Genomic DNA, 18,280 nt, shown 5'->3' with positions numbered 1-18,280 from the left:
ATCTACAATTTCTTGTGATCACCTTTAACAGAATATTGTTTACAACGTTTGTTGACTGTAGTCAGTTTACAAATAGACAGAAGTAGTCTTGACCTTTGGTCAGACAATAAATTTGAACGATATATTATGACGCCACACTATCACTATTTTGTAAGGTACAAAAGTATTTTAAAACTTAGTATAGAACCACTAATGATCCTTATTTAAACTGCCAAATTTGAAATCTGTCAGCAAAGAGTGAGGATCTCATGGCCGAGTGTGTTTTTACACGGTAAGAAAACTTGGGTTGAACCGTGCTTATTGCGCGCTCCGACCTTTTTGTAAAGGGCCCTTTTTCTTTTCCCAACTGGGATAGCTAATATTTGAAAATTGGACTGAAACGGCATGTTGACTAAGAGCAAGTTGTGTTTTTTGGGGGATACTTCATCGGTTCGACAGCCCCCCTCCAAGTTGAACGATCGCGTTTTTCACCATTCCGAGCCATGGGAGCACTACCGATGGAGCCCCTCTCCTCCCTGTCACCCAGTGTCTGTAAGTCTGTCTATTTTAACATACAACATATAACAATTTATCACTGGTTTTTAGTCCAGTACAAAAAAAAAATTATTACACAATGTTTTTTCTCTAACTTTTATTTGGATATTACCGCAGAAGAAAGATTAATTACTCTCAACTACATCCGGCCTAATAATAATCAAAAGTTATAAATATCTACTATAATTCTAAGCGGTTAGAAATGTGTCTGGAAAAATAGTTAAATTCAAACAGAAAATAGACGATATGTCAATAATTTATAAAGCAGTTTAATAAAACTTAAACTCTAAAAGTTGCCGTATATTCCTTTAAAATTTGTAGAAATGAACACGAAAACGTGCACATTGTAACATACTTTTTGTAATATTACTCAAGTATTACATTTAAATAATACATTATTATTACAGCAGTCGCGATCGGTATTTCTGTTATGAAATTTAAGTAGGACATACTTATAATTAATAAGTTACTAAATTTTTAGGCGATTAAAAAGAGTATTTTCGGATCATTTTTATCGAAAAGAGTTAATTACTAAATACTAAATAGTACATGAGAATTGAATTACATCGGAAACAGTAAAAAATTACAGAATATACTAACCAGTTCATTTCTTTAAATTATATAGTAATAATCGTAAATAACACATGCATTTTTCGTGTATTATTATTAATTTTCTTTAATTAAAACTAACGTAAAATATTAAAATCATATGCAATGTTATTTCTCTATGAACTTTTTTCTTATGTCTATTTATTTATTTTTTCTGCTCGAGCATCATTATTTATCAAGCCTGTGGGTTATTTAGTGAATATTGATAAATAACACATTTATTACTGTTACCAAGATGATCATATTTGATCATTAAGAATGAAAATGTAAGTCGCACAAAGGTATAATTAAATCACTAAATACTCTTCGAAGCAGTTTGTGTTTTTAAAATATGCCAAAATACCGAAAATATACTCTTCTATGTGTTCTAACGGAAGAATATGTTCTGTAAATTATTTAGTCTGTTCATATGTAAAAGGAATGGATTTCACATTGTCGCGATTGGCATTTCTGTATTCCTGATGGAAATTTAACTGGGTAAATGTTATAAATTAATTCCTAATTTTAAAATAAGAACAAAAACGACCAAAACACATACAGTAAAGTTTTTAATACATATATTTTCTCAATGTAAAATATATTCTGTATACATTTATTTACAGATATGTGCATAAACATTTACAGTTTTGTTAAATTCTTATCAAGCAACATTTTTAAAGTGAATTTATAAATGAATACATATGCATATAAATAAATGTATAATGACTTGTATACAATTATTGCAGAAAACCTATGTTTGTAGGCTACTTTTTGTGACATAATTCTAAAGCGTCAAATGCACATGAGTTAGTTATTTACACAGTGGTATTGAAAAGTGATATTTATTACCTACTACATGAGTACAGTCGCGTATGTTTTCTCTTTATTGATAAAAATGTGTGGTGTTTAGTGACCGTTAGACAATGATTATTTGGAGATCGTGAGATGCGGTCTGGCATGACGTCGGTTTTCGAAAAACATTTTCTTTAAAGTGCCAACGTTTCGATCTTTAATGAGATAATTTTCACGGATCAAAGTGTTTGTTTTCTGTGTAGATGTGTCATTATTGGGTATTGAGAGTGCCCTACACGACACCCAATAATGTACACATCTAAACTGAAAATAAACACTTTGTGCCCTGAAGATGATCTCAATAAAGTTCGAAACGTTGGCGCCATAAAGAAAATGTTTTTCTAAAACCTACTTCACACAGATCGCATCTCACGATCTTCAAATAATCATTTATTGATAAAATTTAAGTATAATTAACCAACTATTAAAAATAATTTTAAACATATAAATAATAAGTACGTAATAAACTCCCCATCAAGATGTGTTCAAAATCATGAAAACCTTAACATTTTTAAAATTCTTACTTATTTGTTTAAAAAAAGTTGGGATTAAAAAATATATTGGAATTTCAATTTATTTATTTTAAAATATGTACAAATACAAATGGAAAGAAATAGGGTATATAGTGCTTGGAGAAGCCTTGGTTTAAAAAAAATCAACAAAAAAAATATAATCTATATTAATGATAAATATATTTTATATAATATATGTAGCAAATATATAAATCTTTTCAAGCATCACATGCCATTATAAACACATTTACAGCATCTTATATTTTTACTTAATCAACATAATCCTACACTGTAAGGATCTACACGAAGGATTAGAAAAAATATTCAATTTAATGAAGAAAAATTAGAGTAAAAACTTTAGCTACGTTGTTTACCATATTTACGTTATTGCCATAAATTGTATCTTTTATGTGTACCATGTAGTCCTTAGATTTTTATTGTTTACTAAAAATTACGGACAATAAATTTATTACTACTACGAAGAATTATGACGCGGATGTAATTTAAATAATATATTATAAAATCGCTAGTAATGTGCCACACGAGTATTCGTTTGGAAATTCCCAAAAAACTTCTGAGACGTTGTTAAAACGTTCAGTGTGATTCCGTATGTGAAGAATCTGAAAAAAATCGTTTGCAAATCGCAAAACTTGAAATTTAAACATTATTAATTTTAATTGTAAATTCCAAAAAATAGAGTTCAACACGCAGTTTATTCTTTTTAATTTCGTCTTTAAATTCAACCATTTCAAATTCAGTGTAATTTTTGTAAAAATGCATTATCGAGTAGAAAGAAGTAGGGCAGAATTTTGCTCTTGCTTCAATGGAGTAAAGATAATTAATTTTTAAAATTATCTTTTCGCCGTGATCAAAACGGACAGAACTTCTGACCCAAAACGCCACTTTTTCTTCGGCGATTCGAATCAAATCCATACCCACATTTAACTGAAACTATCTAATCATGTCGATCAGGTAGTTTGAAGGTGTCATAGCAACTTGTTATCAGAATATTCGGATTATTTCGTGTCTTAGTCACCGTACCAAATGATGCTGCTATTTAGGGCAAATGACGTCCAATCTGCAACCTATTTCTTACAGAAGTAAAATTCCATGACATTATCGTATATTTCTAATCGTAATTTTAGATAAATTTTTCAAAAAGTCATTCATCATGGATAATTAAATTAGGACGTGTTCGAATGAAAATAGAATTTTGGGTCTTAAAATTAAACGTTAGGGAGAAACGTAATAGTCAGTGAGAATCATACCATTTATTAATAATAGCTGTTCAAAAATGGATTTTCTTTCTCGACAGTCTTCTGTTTGCTAGAACCGACATATTCTTCTGCAAGAAAACCTGCAGAAGTTAGCAAGGTCACGTTATGTCGAGTCTGACGCGCTAATGGGGTTGTTCACCCATTCTATCGTTAATACAATAAAAAATAGAACAGAGAAATTATTTTAATTTAATTTTGTCGTTTTAATGCACCTTACTCTAAACCTTAGCGTTCACAGATCAAATGTAATAATAATAATATCGTTTTATAATTATATAATATCAATTCGGTATTGGAAGAATTGTGTAATTTATTTTCAGTAGCGATATGTTTTTGCAGACTTGCAGATTTAATGAAGGCTGTTAGGAATAAAACATCATCGATAAAATTCTAATGTTTTGATCTTATATTAATTACAAACAAAGATCTTAACAAGGACGTTATTTCAAGGTGTTTTATTGGTAGAAGAGTCGATAAAGCCCACATAATCAAGATTTGTTGCTTTTTCTCCGAAAATCATGAATTAGTTATAGGTGATAGTCAATTATTTATTTCATTTTTATAAAAGTAAACAAGCCCTTTAATAATAATAGTTAATAACAAATGATGTGTTGAGCTTGATCTGTTCATCCTGAACAGCGCTTGTCCTCCGCTGGTTGTCCAGTCAGCTGCGTTTCGGTATTTCGCTCTTCAGTTATTATTTCGTAATGGATTAGATATAACATTTCATCGGTAGAGTCACATGCATAGTTACAAAGTTGGACGAGATGTAGATGTAGATGTGGTAGTCGGGGTGTAATATACTGTGCCCTTTAAGAGTATTGTAATCCCCCGTTCTCTGCCTAAAGGACACCGGTGAGTGAGTCCTATTTGATCAAGGAACTTGATTAATAAGCCCTGGTTCTATGGTTGAATCTCTTCTATGGTCACATTGTACATCCCAAGCACTTCCTCTTGCGGGCAAGTGTAGCACCGCAGTTCGTTTGTAGGTGTGTTGGTGTCTCCTCTGCCTTTTTGCAGAATCTGCATGTGCCGTCTTGGATTATTCCAATCTTCTTTAATTGTCCATTTAGCTTGCAGTGTCCTGTTAAGGATCCAATAGGATTCGCAGTTTATTCCTGCATCCTTTGTACATTCTGTAATTTCTTTTCTTCCGAAATTTGTTAGGAGATTCTTGGACTCCCTGTGCCCAATGAGTGAATTCCATTGTTCCTTCATTTTCTTTTTGTCCTTCTGTCTGAGATACTCATTGATAGTGTGGGTTCTTATACCACAGAAGTGTTAAAAGTTGGACGAGAACATCATCCAAATCTGTAAATTACATGATGTAGCTGGATCGTCTCCGATTATACTGATTTGCCTATTCTTGCTGTTTTTCGAAATTTCCCCACTACGTTTCATACGTAGAGCCATAGAATTCAAATGTTGGACATCAAACTCGATCGTTTCGAGATTATACTATTCTGTCTATAATCACTGGTTTTCGGCACTTAGTTTTTTTGTGATTTTTTGAAAGATTATATTGGTAATAATTATATGGTTGTAGCTTGATAATCTCTGATCGCTGGTTTTCAGCACTTCCACATTTTTCATTTTGTCTCGATCTGTTTCATTTAGCCAATTCTGTCTGTTTATAAATGTGAGGTCCTGAAATTTTCAAAACACTTTCAATAAAATTCCTACTTTAACAAAACTTAATACTGAATGTAGTAATAACTAATTACTTGTAGCAACCACAATGACCCCTCAAGGTTTTGCAAATATCTAAATATATTGAACCGGGTCCTAATGGACAGTTTGCTCAGCAAAAGTATCATGCAATTATATTCGTGTCTAGCTGGTATAATATTAAAATACGTATTTGTCAATATTAATTAACTGACAGTGAAACAACATATATGTGATGTCATGTTGGACACCAAGGGCGTCGGTGGCCGCAACGGTTTAGGCGTTGACACGGCGCTCATCACTGTAAAGTGGTAAAATCCAGCGGAATCCAGCCCTGCACTCGAACCCGACATACTTGCAAATGAGCTTTTTTTCAAAAAGACCCTGAGGGTTTATATAACTTGTGCTGTCGTGAACTGTCGTAAAAAAAAAATAGTTATAATGGTCAACTCAGTTTATGCGGAACCGCGTAATTTTTTCAAGCTTCAACATTACTGGTAGGCATCTGAGACGGGGATAGTAATCATCCGAGTATTAATCGTCCATAACTGATGACATGTGGTCGCCCACTTCTTGATCCGCATACACTTACCAGTCATGTAGAAAAGCTCGTTCTATCTGACCAACATAATGAAAGGTTGTCATGACATGGCTCCGTACAGAGAGCGAGTAGAAATGATCTTGATTTTTTTTTCTTCGTGAGATATTACCTATTATTACCTCATTATGTAGATTAGTTATATAGTTTATGCGTAGAATGATGAAGGAATATCGATTACCCCGCAGACTCTAACTTCGATTACATATATGTGAACATAGTTTATGTGTACAGTGTAGAGGTCGATTATCAAGTCTACTTTTACATCGGTGGCCTCGACGGTTTAGGCATTGACACGGCACTCATATCAGTCCCACCTTAACCAACCTTTCGAATTTTCCCTCCTTTTTGCCATTTTTCAAATGTCGTGTAATCAGGATTCGATTCTCGGCGACAAATGAAATGGCCACAGAGATCTTTAGTGATGATATACTTCGTTTTACTTGTTAAATCCATTAGATTTGGTGGTCCGATTGACCAAATAACTACTTTCAATCAATTAATCTTTATGTAAGGTATTGGTTGAAATGAAATTATTGAGGTGGGTAGTTGGTGTCCGAGTGGATCAGTCACGATAGCTCAAGTAGTAGAGTAGCGGCGTATTTAGCCGAAGGTAGTGAGTTCGAATTCTGCTCCTGACACTAACTTTTTCATTTCAACCAATAGCTTATATAAAGATTAATTAATTGAAAGAATTTATTTGGTCAATCGGACCACGAATTATAAGGGACTAAATAAATATTTCCACATTATATTCATCATCTTTTCTGTCTCAACTTTTACCATTGTTGTAACAATTACAAGATCCCGGCAAAATGTCTGATGTATTCGATGTTGTTGATAAAACCGTTTCATAATTTTGAAAAACAAAATGAAACTAATAATGAAAAAAAAATATTTCGGAAATTGTTTTTGTCTTATGATTCACCAAATCTACCCAATTATTGGGTGTCATGTTGCGAGGGACCCAATACTGAAACATCTACACAGAAAACAAACACTTTGAGCCCTGAAGATGATCTCAATGAAGATTGAAACGTTGGCACGATAAAGAAAATGTTTTTCTAAAACCTGCGTCACACCAGATCGCATCTCACGATCTCCAAATAATCATTGGCTAACGGTCACTAAACGCCACACAAAATAAGTAATTCATTGTGTTTTTATTAATTAACGCATTTCAAAACGCCGCTTGCTTTATGGTCTTGTTGTGACTTATCAATGAACATAACTTAAGCACAAACCGTGGTCATATCAACCTACAGAAGGTCGTGGGTTCGAATCCCGCTCGTGCATTTCAACCAATACCTTACATAAAAGTTATTCAGAAATCGTGAGATGCGGTCTGGTGTGATGTAGGTTTCAGAAAAACATTTTCTTTATCGTGCCAACGTTTCGATCTTTAATGAGATCATCTTCAGGGCTGAAAGTGTTTGTTTGTTCTCAATAAAGATCGAAACGTTGGCACGATAAGGAAAATGTTTTTCTAAAACCTACGTCACACCAGACTGCATCTCACTATCTCCGAATAACCTTACATAGGTCAGGTCTGAAAGTGTTTGTCTTCTGTGTAATTGTGCCATTCTTGCGTTCGTGTTGTGAAAGAAGTTATTTGATCAATGAGACCACGAAATATAATGGATTAAATATTCCATCGACTTTTACTTATGCTTGTTATACAGTTTGTGCAAAAGAATCGAAGATTCGATGGAGGGCGCCACATGGGGATATGTGGTGGAATGCTAAGAATGATTGAGACTGAGTGCGCGTATGTTTTACTGTTAATTTCGCCAATTCCATATTTAATTTTCTTTAATCTATTTTACAGATCCTGTCAAACCGCTGTTGAACCAGGTAACTCTAGAAGAAGCACTCGAAGCCGCCGGTAATTATTCAAACTTCCGAACCTAGAAGTTTAAAATAAATCGGTTTTTAATATTTTTTTATTTGTTTAAAAACAAGGAAACGGCAAGTTTCAACGGTACGTCGCATTGATTGGAAGTATATGCTTCTTGGCCGGCGGCTTTCAAAATTCCCTCAACGCCTACATCCTACCTTCGATAAAATGCGACATGGGGATATCATCGTCAGAAATGGGGCTCCTCAACGCCGGTTTCCTAGCAGGTAGTACCTTCACATTATTTTAAACTGTAAATGAATACGTCTCGGGAAGTTACGTGATCAAAGAAAATGGTAGTGACCATTTTTGACAGGATTATACGGAATCGTTTTTCTCCTGTCAAATCGTTGTAACACTTTGCTTATCTGGTACAGACATAAAAAATAACAGGTTACAATGAATACAAACTTTTTTTAAACAGTATATGATAGATGGGCTGTTTATAAAATTCTTTAAATAGCTATTCATAACAATAGTGTTATGAAAACAAAAGGATAATTTCAAAGGTGAGAAAAAAATGTTCAACGATAAACACTAACAATCTTTTTTTGCATTTCTAGTTAATAATCCACATTTCCAATTATATGAACGTTTAACTAATTTTACAATGTTCTGCAATTTTAACAGTTACGTTATTGTTTTTGACCTTTATTGGAAAAAATTATACTTCTAATCACTGAAACTCTTTATTACCACTTTATCTCAGGGCTGTTAAATAGTTTATAAAAACGTCAACAAGCGCAGAACTTTATGAGGACGGGAAAGTGTTAATTTATCTCTTCATTCTTATTACTCACTCTTGCCAGTTTAACAAAGAAGGCCTCTTTATCGCCTGCTCTCCATAAAATTGTAGAAACCTTTATAATTTACACGCAATCCTACAGGTTTTTTCTTATCGCTCTTTTTTTTATTGGCACCGTCTTTTAAACCGATTCAAATTTTAAAGATTTGCCTAAATGCCGGCGATTTTTACAAGAATTTGAACAGTAAAATTATAAGAATAGACAGGAATCCTTTCAATTATCATTTTGATCTTTTATAAAGTTCTATTATGACTAATGAATAATTTTGATTGGTTAAGTAAATAAGATAAGCAAAATAATCGAAAAACCAAAGTCTTATACTGATTATATGGAGTTCTAACCGTTTTTAGATCTGCTTTAATACATAATAACGAAATAATACATTAAAGAATACTTTTATTGAATCTAACATTTCTAGCATTATATAAATTCATTCTTTTTTTTAACTTAAAATTTTCTAGCATTGTATAAATTCATTTTTTTAAGCTAAAATTTTCTAGCATTGTATAAAATCATTTTTTCCCAGATCCTACACGTATTTGTAAAATTCAAATAATGTTAATAAATCCCAGGCTCTGAAGATGATCTCAATGAAGATCGAAACGTTGGCATGATAAAGAAAATGTTTTTCTAAAATCTACTGCACCTCACGATCTCCAAATAATCATTGGCTAACGGTCACTAAACACCACACATAATGATTTATATGGGACACTTTGGAAAGTAACCAAATGTCTTACAAAGCGTGATACTCAGAACTGTAGCAGCTTAATATCCAACGGCAGAGAATATATGAGCTCGACTGAGAAAGCGAATCTATTTGCTCAAACACTGGAAGCATTTCACAATGCCAACTCAGGTCTGGGAACATATAGACACGTCAGTCAAAAAGTGAAATACTTTTCGAAGACTGCTCAAAATGAAACCACTGGCCTCAAACTAGTATCACCAAGAGAAATAAAAAGCATAATTAAGAATAGGGTAAATACAAAAACTCCAGGCGCTGACAGAATAACTAATAAAATGCTTAAGAACTTAAGTAGGAAAGGGTTAGTGTTTTTGACTTAAGTGTTCAATGCGCCCCTTATCGTGCGTTATCCCTTGGATACTACCCAGAGAGACTTCAAAAACGTCAAAATAATATTGTTGCATAAGGCTGGAAAAGACGCACAGGGACCTCTGCATTACAGGCCTATAAGTTCATTGAGTGCACTAAGTAAAGTAGTCGAAAAAATTAATCGATACACGCCTAAGAAAATGTATGGATCAGGAGGACATATAGATATCTGAACAGTTTGGGTTCCGCCGTGCACTATCCAAACAGACACAACTATGTAGGCTTCTTTTAAAGCAAGAAATAATAAGAAATTATGTCGTTTATTTTACGTTAAAAATTGTCCACAAATAATTGAAGCAAAGTGAAATGTGCTTGAAATGCCACATGAATATTTTAATTACTGCGTGTTTTAATCGTGATTTCTTTCAGGAGCTTTATGTAGCGGTTTCCTAAGCGGTGTGCTAGTCGACAATATCGGAAGGAAGCCTATACTTGTTGCTGGGATGTTCCTCGACGGGATATGCACGTTGATCGCTTCCACTGCACAAAGTTTCGGCTTCCTCTTGGTCTTCAGATCCCTCAGCGGTTTCCTGTACGACCCGTGATTTATAAACCGTAAAACTTATACCGTCGATAATAAATATTAACGAGATGTGTTTCAGAGTAGGAGGGCCGTCGGCTGTAGTGCTGACGTATGTCGGTGAGTTCCATTCAAACAAAAATCGTAACCAGGTGCTGTGCTTCGTCGGGGTCGCCTGGATGGTCTCCTGGGTCCTGCTCCCTCTCATCTCCATGGCAGTTATCCCGTTGGACTTCAATTTCAACGTGGGAAGCTTCAACTTCAACTCTTGGAAGTTGCTCGTCGCCCTCTTCGCCTGTCCGTCCTTGATCTCGTCCGCCTTTCTGTTCAAGCTCCCAGAGTCGCCGAAATTCCTTGTGATAAACGGACAGCATGACAAAGCCCTCAAAGAACTTGTACGGATTTACACCATGAACACGGGATTTCCAGGATCTAATTTTTCGGTAGGTAGAAACGAGCGAATCTCAATCCGACAAGTCAAAGCCGTCCTTTTGTCTTCTTTGACAACGCGAGCATTCGACCCGAGAGAAACTTTTATCAAATCACTTATCCGATCGTTTGCTACATGTTTCACCTTCCTCCAAACTGGTGTCTTCGGCTGAGTCCTCTACACTTCTGATTATGGCACTGTATTCCTTTCGAACATTTTATGCTACACCACTACCTACCATAATTATTTATACTCTCTTACCTTCTATTCACCTGCATTATATTCTGATACTCAATACAAGTCATGAATGGTTAGAACAGTACCTAGACAGGTTGCAATGCTGGAATCTGCTCAATAGATTCGTTTACATTGTATATTTAGATTGTATTTATTTATAGAGCTCGTAGAAGATCTGTCTAGTGTCCATCGTCGTTTTACTAGTTCTATTGGGAAAAAGAGGCGATATGTCCAAACCGAGGAAAGGGGTCTTTCGAGCAGTACTCAAATTCCAGAAGTTGTTACCAAAGTGGTACCAGGGGTCATCTGCCATTTTTTTTAATGGTAATTTAACGGAGTATAGCCGACGATGATAATCAATGATCATCCTCAATCCTTGCCTGCTAATTGAGGCGTCTACGTTTTTGTAGTAACTAACTATACACTTTACTCATTGTCACTCTTTTCAAGTCCAGTGAGATGTTTTCTTTTCTCTGCTCATTTTTTCATTTTCACATTCAGCATACTTCAAGGTGTTGTTCAAGGTGATGTTTGTTCTGTATCTTATCCAATGGATTTATGTTACTCCTTTTTTTGTTAGTTTGATTAAATTTTTTGTTTTTCTTGAACTCAGACTTTAGAAAGCAGTAGCAACAGAACACGAAATTGAAGATAAAATGGTTAAAGTCACGGATTGGATATAGGATCCATTTAATAAAGCACAGATCAATAGAGCTCATTTAATTTTTTTTCGAACTCCTCGAGTGCTCCTCGTGCCGTATATACTAATCTTGTAAACAATAACTTCAATTGAATGTATGTAAACGTTATTTAAGGTTACCATAATGAATTGATTAGGTCAGCCAATATTCCTTGATCCTTCTTGATTCTATTTTAAGTAGGTATTTGTTTGAGTTTCGCCTAACAGCTTAATTATGCCGAATGAGTGGACGCACGGTGTTAAAATTAATTGAGGTTATAAAGGAGAGGCCTCTATAAGGAGCGAACTGTGAGACAAGCGTTACTCTTACTCACTCTCTCAATGTGTTGACGTATCCATTTTTTAACATATTGTTTACTTCGCTCATTTTGCAAAAAATTCAAAACTTCTCATCCTTCTTGACGGCGTGAGATCCATCGTTTGTTCGAAACAGGCTGAGCTAGCTTTTGTTTTCTATCCTCCTAATTGGCAGTAGTAAGAGAAAAATAGTGCCAAAAATTAAAAATAGAAATGAGAAACTAGAAAACAAATCGAATGATATTTACTTATCTGTTTTTTAGTTCCCAAAACTTACGAGTCTCTGTCTTAGCGCACTTATCGGAAAAATATGTCCCATTTGAAAAAGATTTTAAAATGAAGTCACCATTTCTGTACCTCCTGCTGTGATTGACTATTTAAACTCTTTAAGAACTTGTTGAAATCCCGAAATATTAATATTAATATTATCTCATCATCCCGACTGACATAATATTTCTAATCAGACGTGCCTTGATCGCCCCTTCATCGCCAAGAAATAAACTTCAGATGGTTTTTTTATGTATATATTGTATTCTTTTCAGAAGATATCGGTCAGTGGAAGAGGCAGGCTTAGAAATTATACAATGTTGTTTAAATTTTAAAAGGGTGGCATTAAGGGCTTTGTTTGTGCTTGTGAAACAAATTTACAAACGTCAGTCTTTTCTATGCACATCAAAACATATGCCATCCTTATGATTTTATTTACAACTTTAAAAAACTTTATTTTTGTAACTTAAAAATAGGTTTACAAGTTTGTTTAGGTTTAATATGCATTTTGTATAACCTGGTTTGACATCAAGAAAGTTATTTTCATAATAAAAAGAACCATATCATTTATTGCCTGGGTATGCTAAACCGTCAAGACCTATCCGTATTTCTGATCACATAACCAAACCTTGTGATTTATCAAATAGAAAATAATAAAATATTGGGTTGTCCGGAAAATAATTAAAGTTTATGGTTATAAAATAAAAACATTTAAATAAATTATATTAAACATTTTTTATTAATTAAAATTCTCACTTCTTTTAACGTGATAGCAACTTCTGAATAGAATTTTGTGTCTTTATTATTAACACATACTGTAAACGCGTTTTTTAATGACTTTTGATCAATAAATTGTTTACTTTGTAAAACGTGTCCAAGTGTCTGAAAATATGGTGGCCGGTGGGCGAGAGTTCTGGAGAATATGGAACCTCATAGCTAAGATACAGCAGTTTTCGTGTTGTCAAATGTGAGAAATGGGAGCCGTACGTTATCGTTGAACAGAATCGGCCTTTTCCGATTTACCAAAGATGACTTTAATATTGCCAATATTTCTGGTACATTCATGCAATTAGAGAGCAAGCCATTTTGGCATTGATGTTGCGCAAACTTCATAACGATGATTTTTTTTTTTTTTTTTTTTTTTTTTGGCGCGGCCGTTTAATGCATGAGGAACCCAACTTTTGAGCTTTTTTGGTCAGCGATGGTCGATTTGCTAACTGAAAAATTCTCTGCAAGTTTTGGAACACTTGTTTTGGGATTTTGCTTCGACCAGAGCTCCAGAACATCATCATCTAGGGAAGAAACCCTTCCACGATCTTCTTTGTCTTCAAGGCTAAAGTCTCCCTTTCGAAATTTTTTACACTACCGTCGCGCCAGACTTTATTTATTAATGTTTCTGACCGAGTTTAAACTCGTAAAACGAAAATCACGCGTTGAAATCTTAGTAAAGAGTGAATTATTCCCAAGTAATGAAATGCTACTGAGGTAAACAAACATTTTTGTCTGGATGAAGTGTTGGCATTCGTACAAAATGATAATCTATCGGTAAACGGTTTATTATGCAGGATGCTCAACAACTTACAAACTTTGCTAGTAGATTTTACATTCAAAATGGAACCAAAAAGTACAAATTAACTATGGGCCGAATCTCAACAGGTTCGGAGTTATTTCCTTTTTTCTGATTTTTTTAAGATTTTACGACCTTACTTCAAATGATAACTCCAAAATTGAAAGGTTTTGGACAAATCCATTGATATCACTAAAAACTTCGTTAAGTTTGATGTGATTCATACTAAACTTGTAAACTTGGTAAAATAAGCAGTTTTAGTAGGGAGAACTTCGAAAAAAATTTTTTTTTCAAAGTTGAAAAACTTACTATGGTGATTCGAAACTACTATTTTCTAACCTAGAGGCCAGCAAATTTCAGAAAACGTACTCCATTTAATAACCTTTTTAGTAGTGTAATTGCTTTTTTAATTACGTTTTTCACAGATGAAGGAAAGAAGAAATTGAAGAAATTGATGGAGGAAAGGAAAAACCGTGGTTGACGGATTGTTAAGGTGAAAAGATTAATAATAAATAATAATAAAAAGTAAGGAAATTTTGAATGAATAAACTAAAAACGTTTTTAATCTTAAAACTCTTTTATTCCCGGGCATAAAAATACAATAATAATCCTTTAATCAAAGTTGCAGCCGTGTTGGCAAATAAGTAAATAATTGCACTATTTCCGTTTCGAACCCAAATTAAAAAAGTCTAATAAATTCATTCAAATTTCCTTAAGTTTTTCATTTTTTTTACATCTTTCCACCTTACCAATCCGTCAACCACGATTTTTATTTTTCCTTCATCAATTTCTTCATCTTTGAAAAATTAATTATAAAAGCAATTTCGCCACTAAAAAAGGATATTAAATGGAGTACTTTTCTGAAATTTGCTGGTCTCTAGGTTTAGAAATAGTAGTTTAGAATCACCGTAGTAAGTTTTCCAATATTTAAAAAAATTGTTTTCTACGCTCTGGCTACTAAAACGCTTATTTCACCAACGTTTACAAGTATAGTATTGATCATATATTATTGGAAATTTAACGTACTTTACAGTGGTATCAATGGGTTTCTCCAAAACATTTCAGTTTTGTAGTTATCAATGTTAATTTGAAGTAAGGTCGTGAAATCTTAAAAAATTTGAAAAAAGGGAAAAAACTTCAAAACAGTTGAGATTTGGATCGTAGTTATTAGGACTATTTGGTTCCATTTCGAATGCAAATCTACTGGCAAAGTTTGTAACACGAGTAGCCGAACACCCCGTATAGAGGAGTAAAGAAAGAATATGAAAACCGATATTACATTCCGGACAACCCAATAGAATAACAATGATTAATAAAATAATTAAATAACTGTCATATGTGCGTTAAGTTGGCGGAAAAAACACTTATTTTAAAATGGACTTAACAGTTCACCAACACATACTAAACAAACTTAAGATTCGTAAAGATATTTTTCTTCTTAAAATGGTTCGGTTGAACTTTTGTTTATTGCAGGTTATATCTCTCGAGAAAAATACGGACGAAATGAAGCTGTCATTTGGAAACAAATCAATCTGGAAGCCTCTGCTGATAATGGTGAAGCAATGCAAATCGCTCTTCTTCGGCCCCACGCTGCCTATCATTTCACTGACAAACTTCCTCTTTTTCGCTAACATGTTCGGGTGAGCGATGAATCATTAATAACTTGATTTCCTCATATTGAGCCAATGTTTACAAGTGCGTTCTATTCACAGCTATTACGGACTAGGCCTGTGGCTGCCGGAATTGATCAATCGTTTCCAGACTTTCGAATCGGAACACCCCAACGCGACGATATCAGTCTGCGAAGCGAGCCAGCTGAAGTTGAAGACCGTCTACGACTGCGGAAGCTCTTCAGTTTCCAGCGTGGTCTTTGGCTTCTCGCTCATCATGGGTGCTGCTTCTCTCGTCGGAAACATAGCGTCCGGCCTCCTCATTCCGAAATTGCCGAGGCCGATGATGCCCGGTAAGAATATTATAGAAGAGTGTTGTCCGTTGCAGTATTGTTTATTCTATTTTCGTCAGTGTTTTTCATGACGATATCTTCTTTTTGCGTGCTGCTTCTGTACTACGTTAAAAACTCCGTACAAAATCTCATCGTATCTGCAGTCTTCCAGCTGTGTATCGGGTCCAGCAACATCGTCTACAACGCCCTCGTTGTCGACATGTTTCCAAATGAAATAAGGTACACTATATACAAATTTCTTTATTTAAAACAGTTATTTCTTTAAACACCATTTAATTTTTAAATAACGATATTTTATACGACCGTTTTGGCCAAACTAGAATTGCAATAATAACAAGCATTGTTTGGCCATAATCATAATATATCATCATATCACCATTTCTACACTATACAATTAAATTTTAGAGAGATCTTTCGCCTTCTTATTTGCTTTTCTGTGCCAAACGATTTCACCAAATCCTGATGATCTTTCATCACCAAAACAATCAATCTTCTTCGACAATCTGGACAGCACCCCGTTGTTGGTCATCCATCGTAAGAAATCACCGACTGCAGACGATCCAGTCTTCTTTGGCACTTCTCTTCCGATTTTCTATTTTCACTTTATACTGAACAATACTTCCATTTAGAAAGAATATCTTAAGCCTTACGGGATAATCGAAAAAGGTTTTACAAGGGAAGAACGACGAGACAATTGTCATCCTAGAACTCTGGTTTCCAGACAGTGTCTAACCGGGTCACGTCGTCGGCCCTAAAATGCTGACCAAAAAATATATCATAACTGATTCGTAAAAAGTTTTTTGTAAGTAAACTATATTTCTGGTGTTTCAAATTATACTATTATTTCACAGGGAAACACGTGTATTAACAGGGTAAGAACCCAGTCAGAAAACAAAAGACATATTAATCTTTATTATGAAGATTTAAAGGGAATTTAGGAAAAAGAAAATAAATTCAAAAGTAATAAAATTTCTTGTTTTAAAATTGTTTTCTTTTAAACAAATAGCGGAATGGCCGTTTGTTTGTCAATTGCCTTTGGACGTCTTGGAGCGGTGGGGTCGAACCTGGTCTTCGGCCACTTTTTGGACATTTCTTGCGCAATTCCGATTTTCACGTGCGCATTTCTGATAGCTTGTAAGAACACCTTCTTAAGATACTATTTTTCTCACTACAACAAAAAAATAAATTATTTTCTTTCTTTTTCAGGCGGCGCTTTGCTGAGTTTCGCCATACCGAAGAAACCCTACGAAGAAATTAAATTATTCGACGGTAAAAAGCCTGTAGTTACAATTACCTGAAGGTTTATCCAACGAAATATCTATTTTCTAATTATTTTTTTACTTCTATATAAATAAATATGTAAATATTGTCTTTTTAATTTTTTTAAAATAATATTTTCCCATTTTGTAAAAACATACCTTCAAATTCCTGATCTTGTTCAATATTTTATTATACATTATGTATGCACGCCGACATTATCTGATGTTAATGTGATGATTTTATTCGGACTTCAAATATACAGGATGATGCATTTTTCGACACACCATGAGGAAAAACAGTGTATCACCTGCTTAAAAGGGCAAAATTCAAACGAATTTCTTGGTAAAAACTGAAAGAATTTAATTGCAATGTTAAGTTTGATAAATGAATTCAGCCATTCTAAAAATAACTATTGAAACATAAATAAAGCTATAAAATTCACTAACAAGAAATAAGAATGTATTAGGTGCTTTCACAATTAAAAACAAAATAAAAACATATGTAAAGTGCAAGAAACCAAGCACAACATCTAACGCCGCAAAGCAGTAGCCGAATACACATTGTTTGAAAATAGACGACTTCATCTTATAATTGTAGAAGAAAGTAATGTTGTCCCAAGAATATTTGATTTCGTTGAAAATATTCAAAATCCACTATATTTCGTGGTCCGATTGACCAAATAACTTCTTTCAATTAATTAATTTTTACGTACGGTATTCGGGTATTGGTTGAAATGGAAAGTACAGTTGAAAATTTTTCAGCGAGAATTCTAAAAAATTGGACTACTGCGTTGTGGTTGAAGTCTTGTCTTCAAGCACCACACTTGACTTCATTGGTCATATTAACATTAAACATATTTTTCCCGACCTTAACAAATATTTTTGCCACGTCTAACCGTGGCGTACAAAGAGTGCGGTAGATTGTTATTATAAACTATTAAGTTTAATTTCGGTAGCCGAGTGGTTAGCTTGATAAACCCGCGGTCGTGGGTTCGATTCCCACCGTCGTCACTGGCCCTTTTTTCGACCCTTCCCCCATTAATACAATGCGTCGTCAAATACACACATGTCTTCCTTGGCTAACATGCTATGTTCAATAAGTTAAGTTACAGTTTAATAAGTCTATTTCTCATTTGTTTTCCCATTATTAATTTTTATCTAACAAATACAATAGTCTTCTCATTGACCCTT

At 34.0% G+C, this 18,280-nt stretch overlaps 1 protein-coding gene across 3 annotated transcripts; it reads left to right on the top strand.

The window, feature by feature from the left end:
• Positions 1–374: 374 nt before the first annotated feature.
• On the top strand, positions 375–17,199 carry LOC106663749 (synaptic vesicle glycoprotein 2B-like). 3 transcript variants are annotated; one of them, XM_014388826.2, is made up of 10 exons: positions 380–531; positions 7,858–7,914; positions 7,992–8,153; positions 10,219–10,381; positions 10,452–10,812; positions 15,341–15,507; positions 15,580–15,830; positions 15,890–16,049; positions 16,837–16,964; positions 17,037–17,199. In XM_014388826.2, exons 1-10 carry the CDS (start codon positions 483–485, stop codon positions 17,126–17,128), a joined length of 1,590 nt encoding a protein of 529 aa, XP_014244312.1. In that variant the 5' UTR covers positions 380–482; the 3' UTR covers positions 17,129–17,199. The 3 variants fall into 3 exon arrangements, with proteins under 3 accessions (XP_014244313.1, XP_014244312.1, XP_024083676.1); XM_024227908.1 differs by lacking the exon at positions 380–531 and adding an exon at positions 7,693–7,797; XM_014388827.2 differs by lacking the exons at positions 16,837–16,964; positions 17,037–17,199 and adding an exon at positions 16,236–16,810 and having other exon boundaries at positions 375–531.
• The last annotated feature ends 1,081 nt before the right edge of the window (positions 17,200–18,280 follow it).

This window comes from Cimex lectularius, unplaced genomic scaffold, assembly GCF_000648675.2.
Source record: "Cimex lectularius strain Harlan isolate CLEC.00 unplaced genomic scaffold, Clec_2.1 scaffold135, whole genome shotgun sequence".
NCBI classification, from domain to species: domain Eukaryota; kingdom Metazoa; phylum Arthropoda; class Insecta; order Hemiptera; family Cimicidae; genus Cimex; species Cimex lectularius.
Note: the sequence above shows the minus strand (reverse complement) of the source record. Positions and strands in the feature narration are given on the sequence as shown.

Coding starts and splice junctions, on each gene's coding strand:
- LOC106663749 (XM_014388826.2), top strand. CDS start 483: ATGGGAGCACTACCGATGGAGCCCCTCTCCTCCCTGTCACCCAGTGTC. Junction 15,508..15,579: donor TTTTTCGCTAACATGTTCGG/GTGAGCGATGAA, acceptor TTCTATTCACAG/CTATTACGGACTAGGCCTGT. Junction 16,050..16,836: donor ATGTTTCCAAATGAAATAAG/GTACACTATATA, acceptor TTAAACAAATAG/CGGAATGGCCGTTTGTTTGT.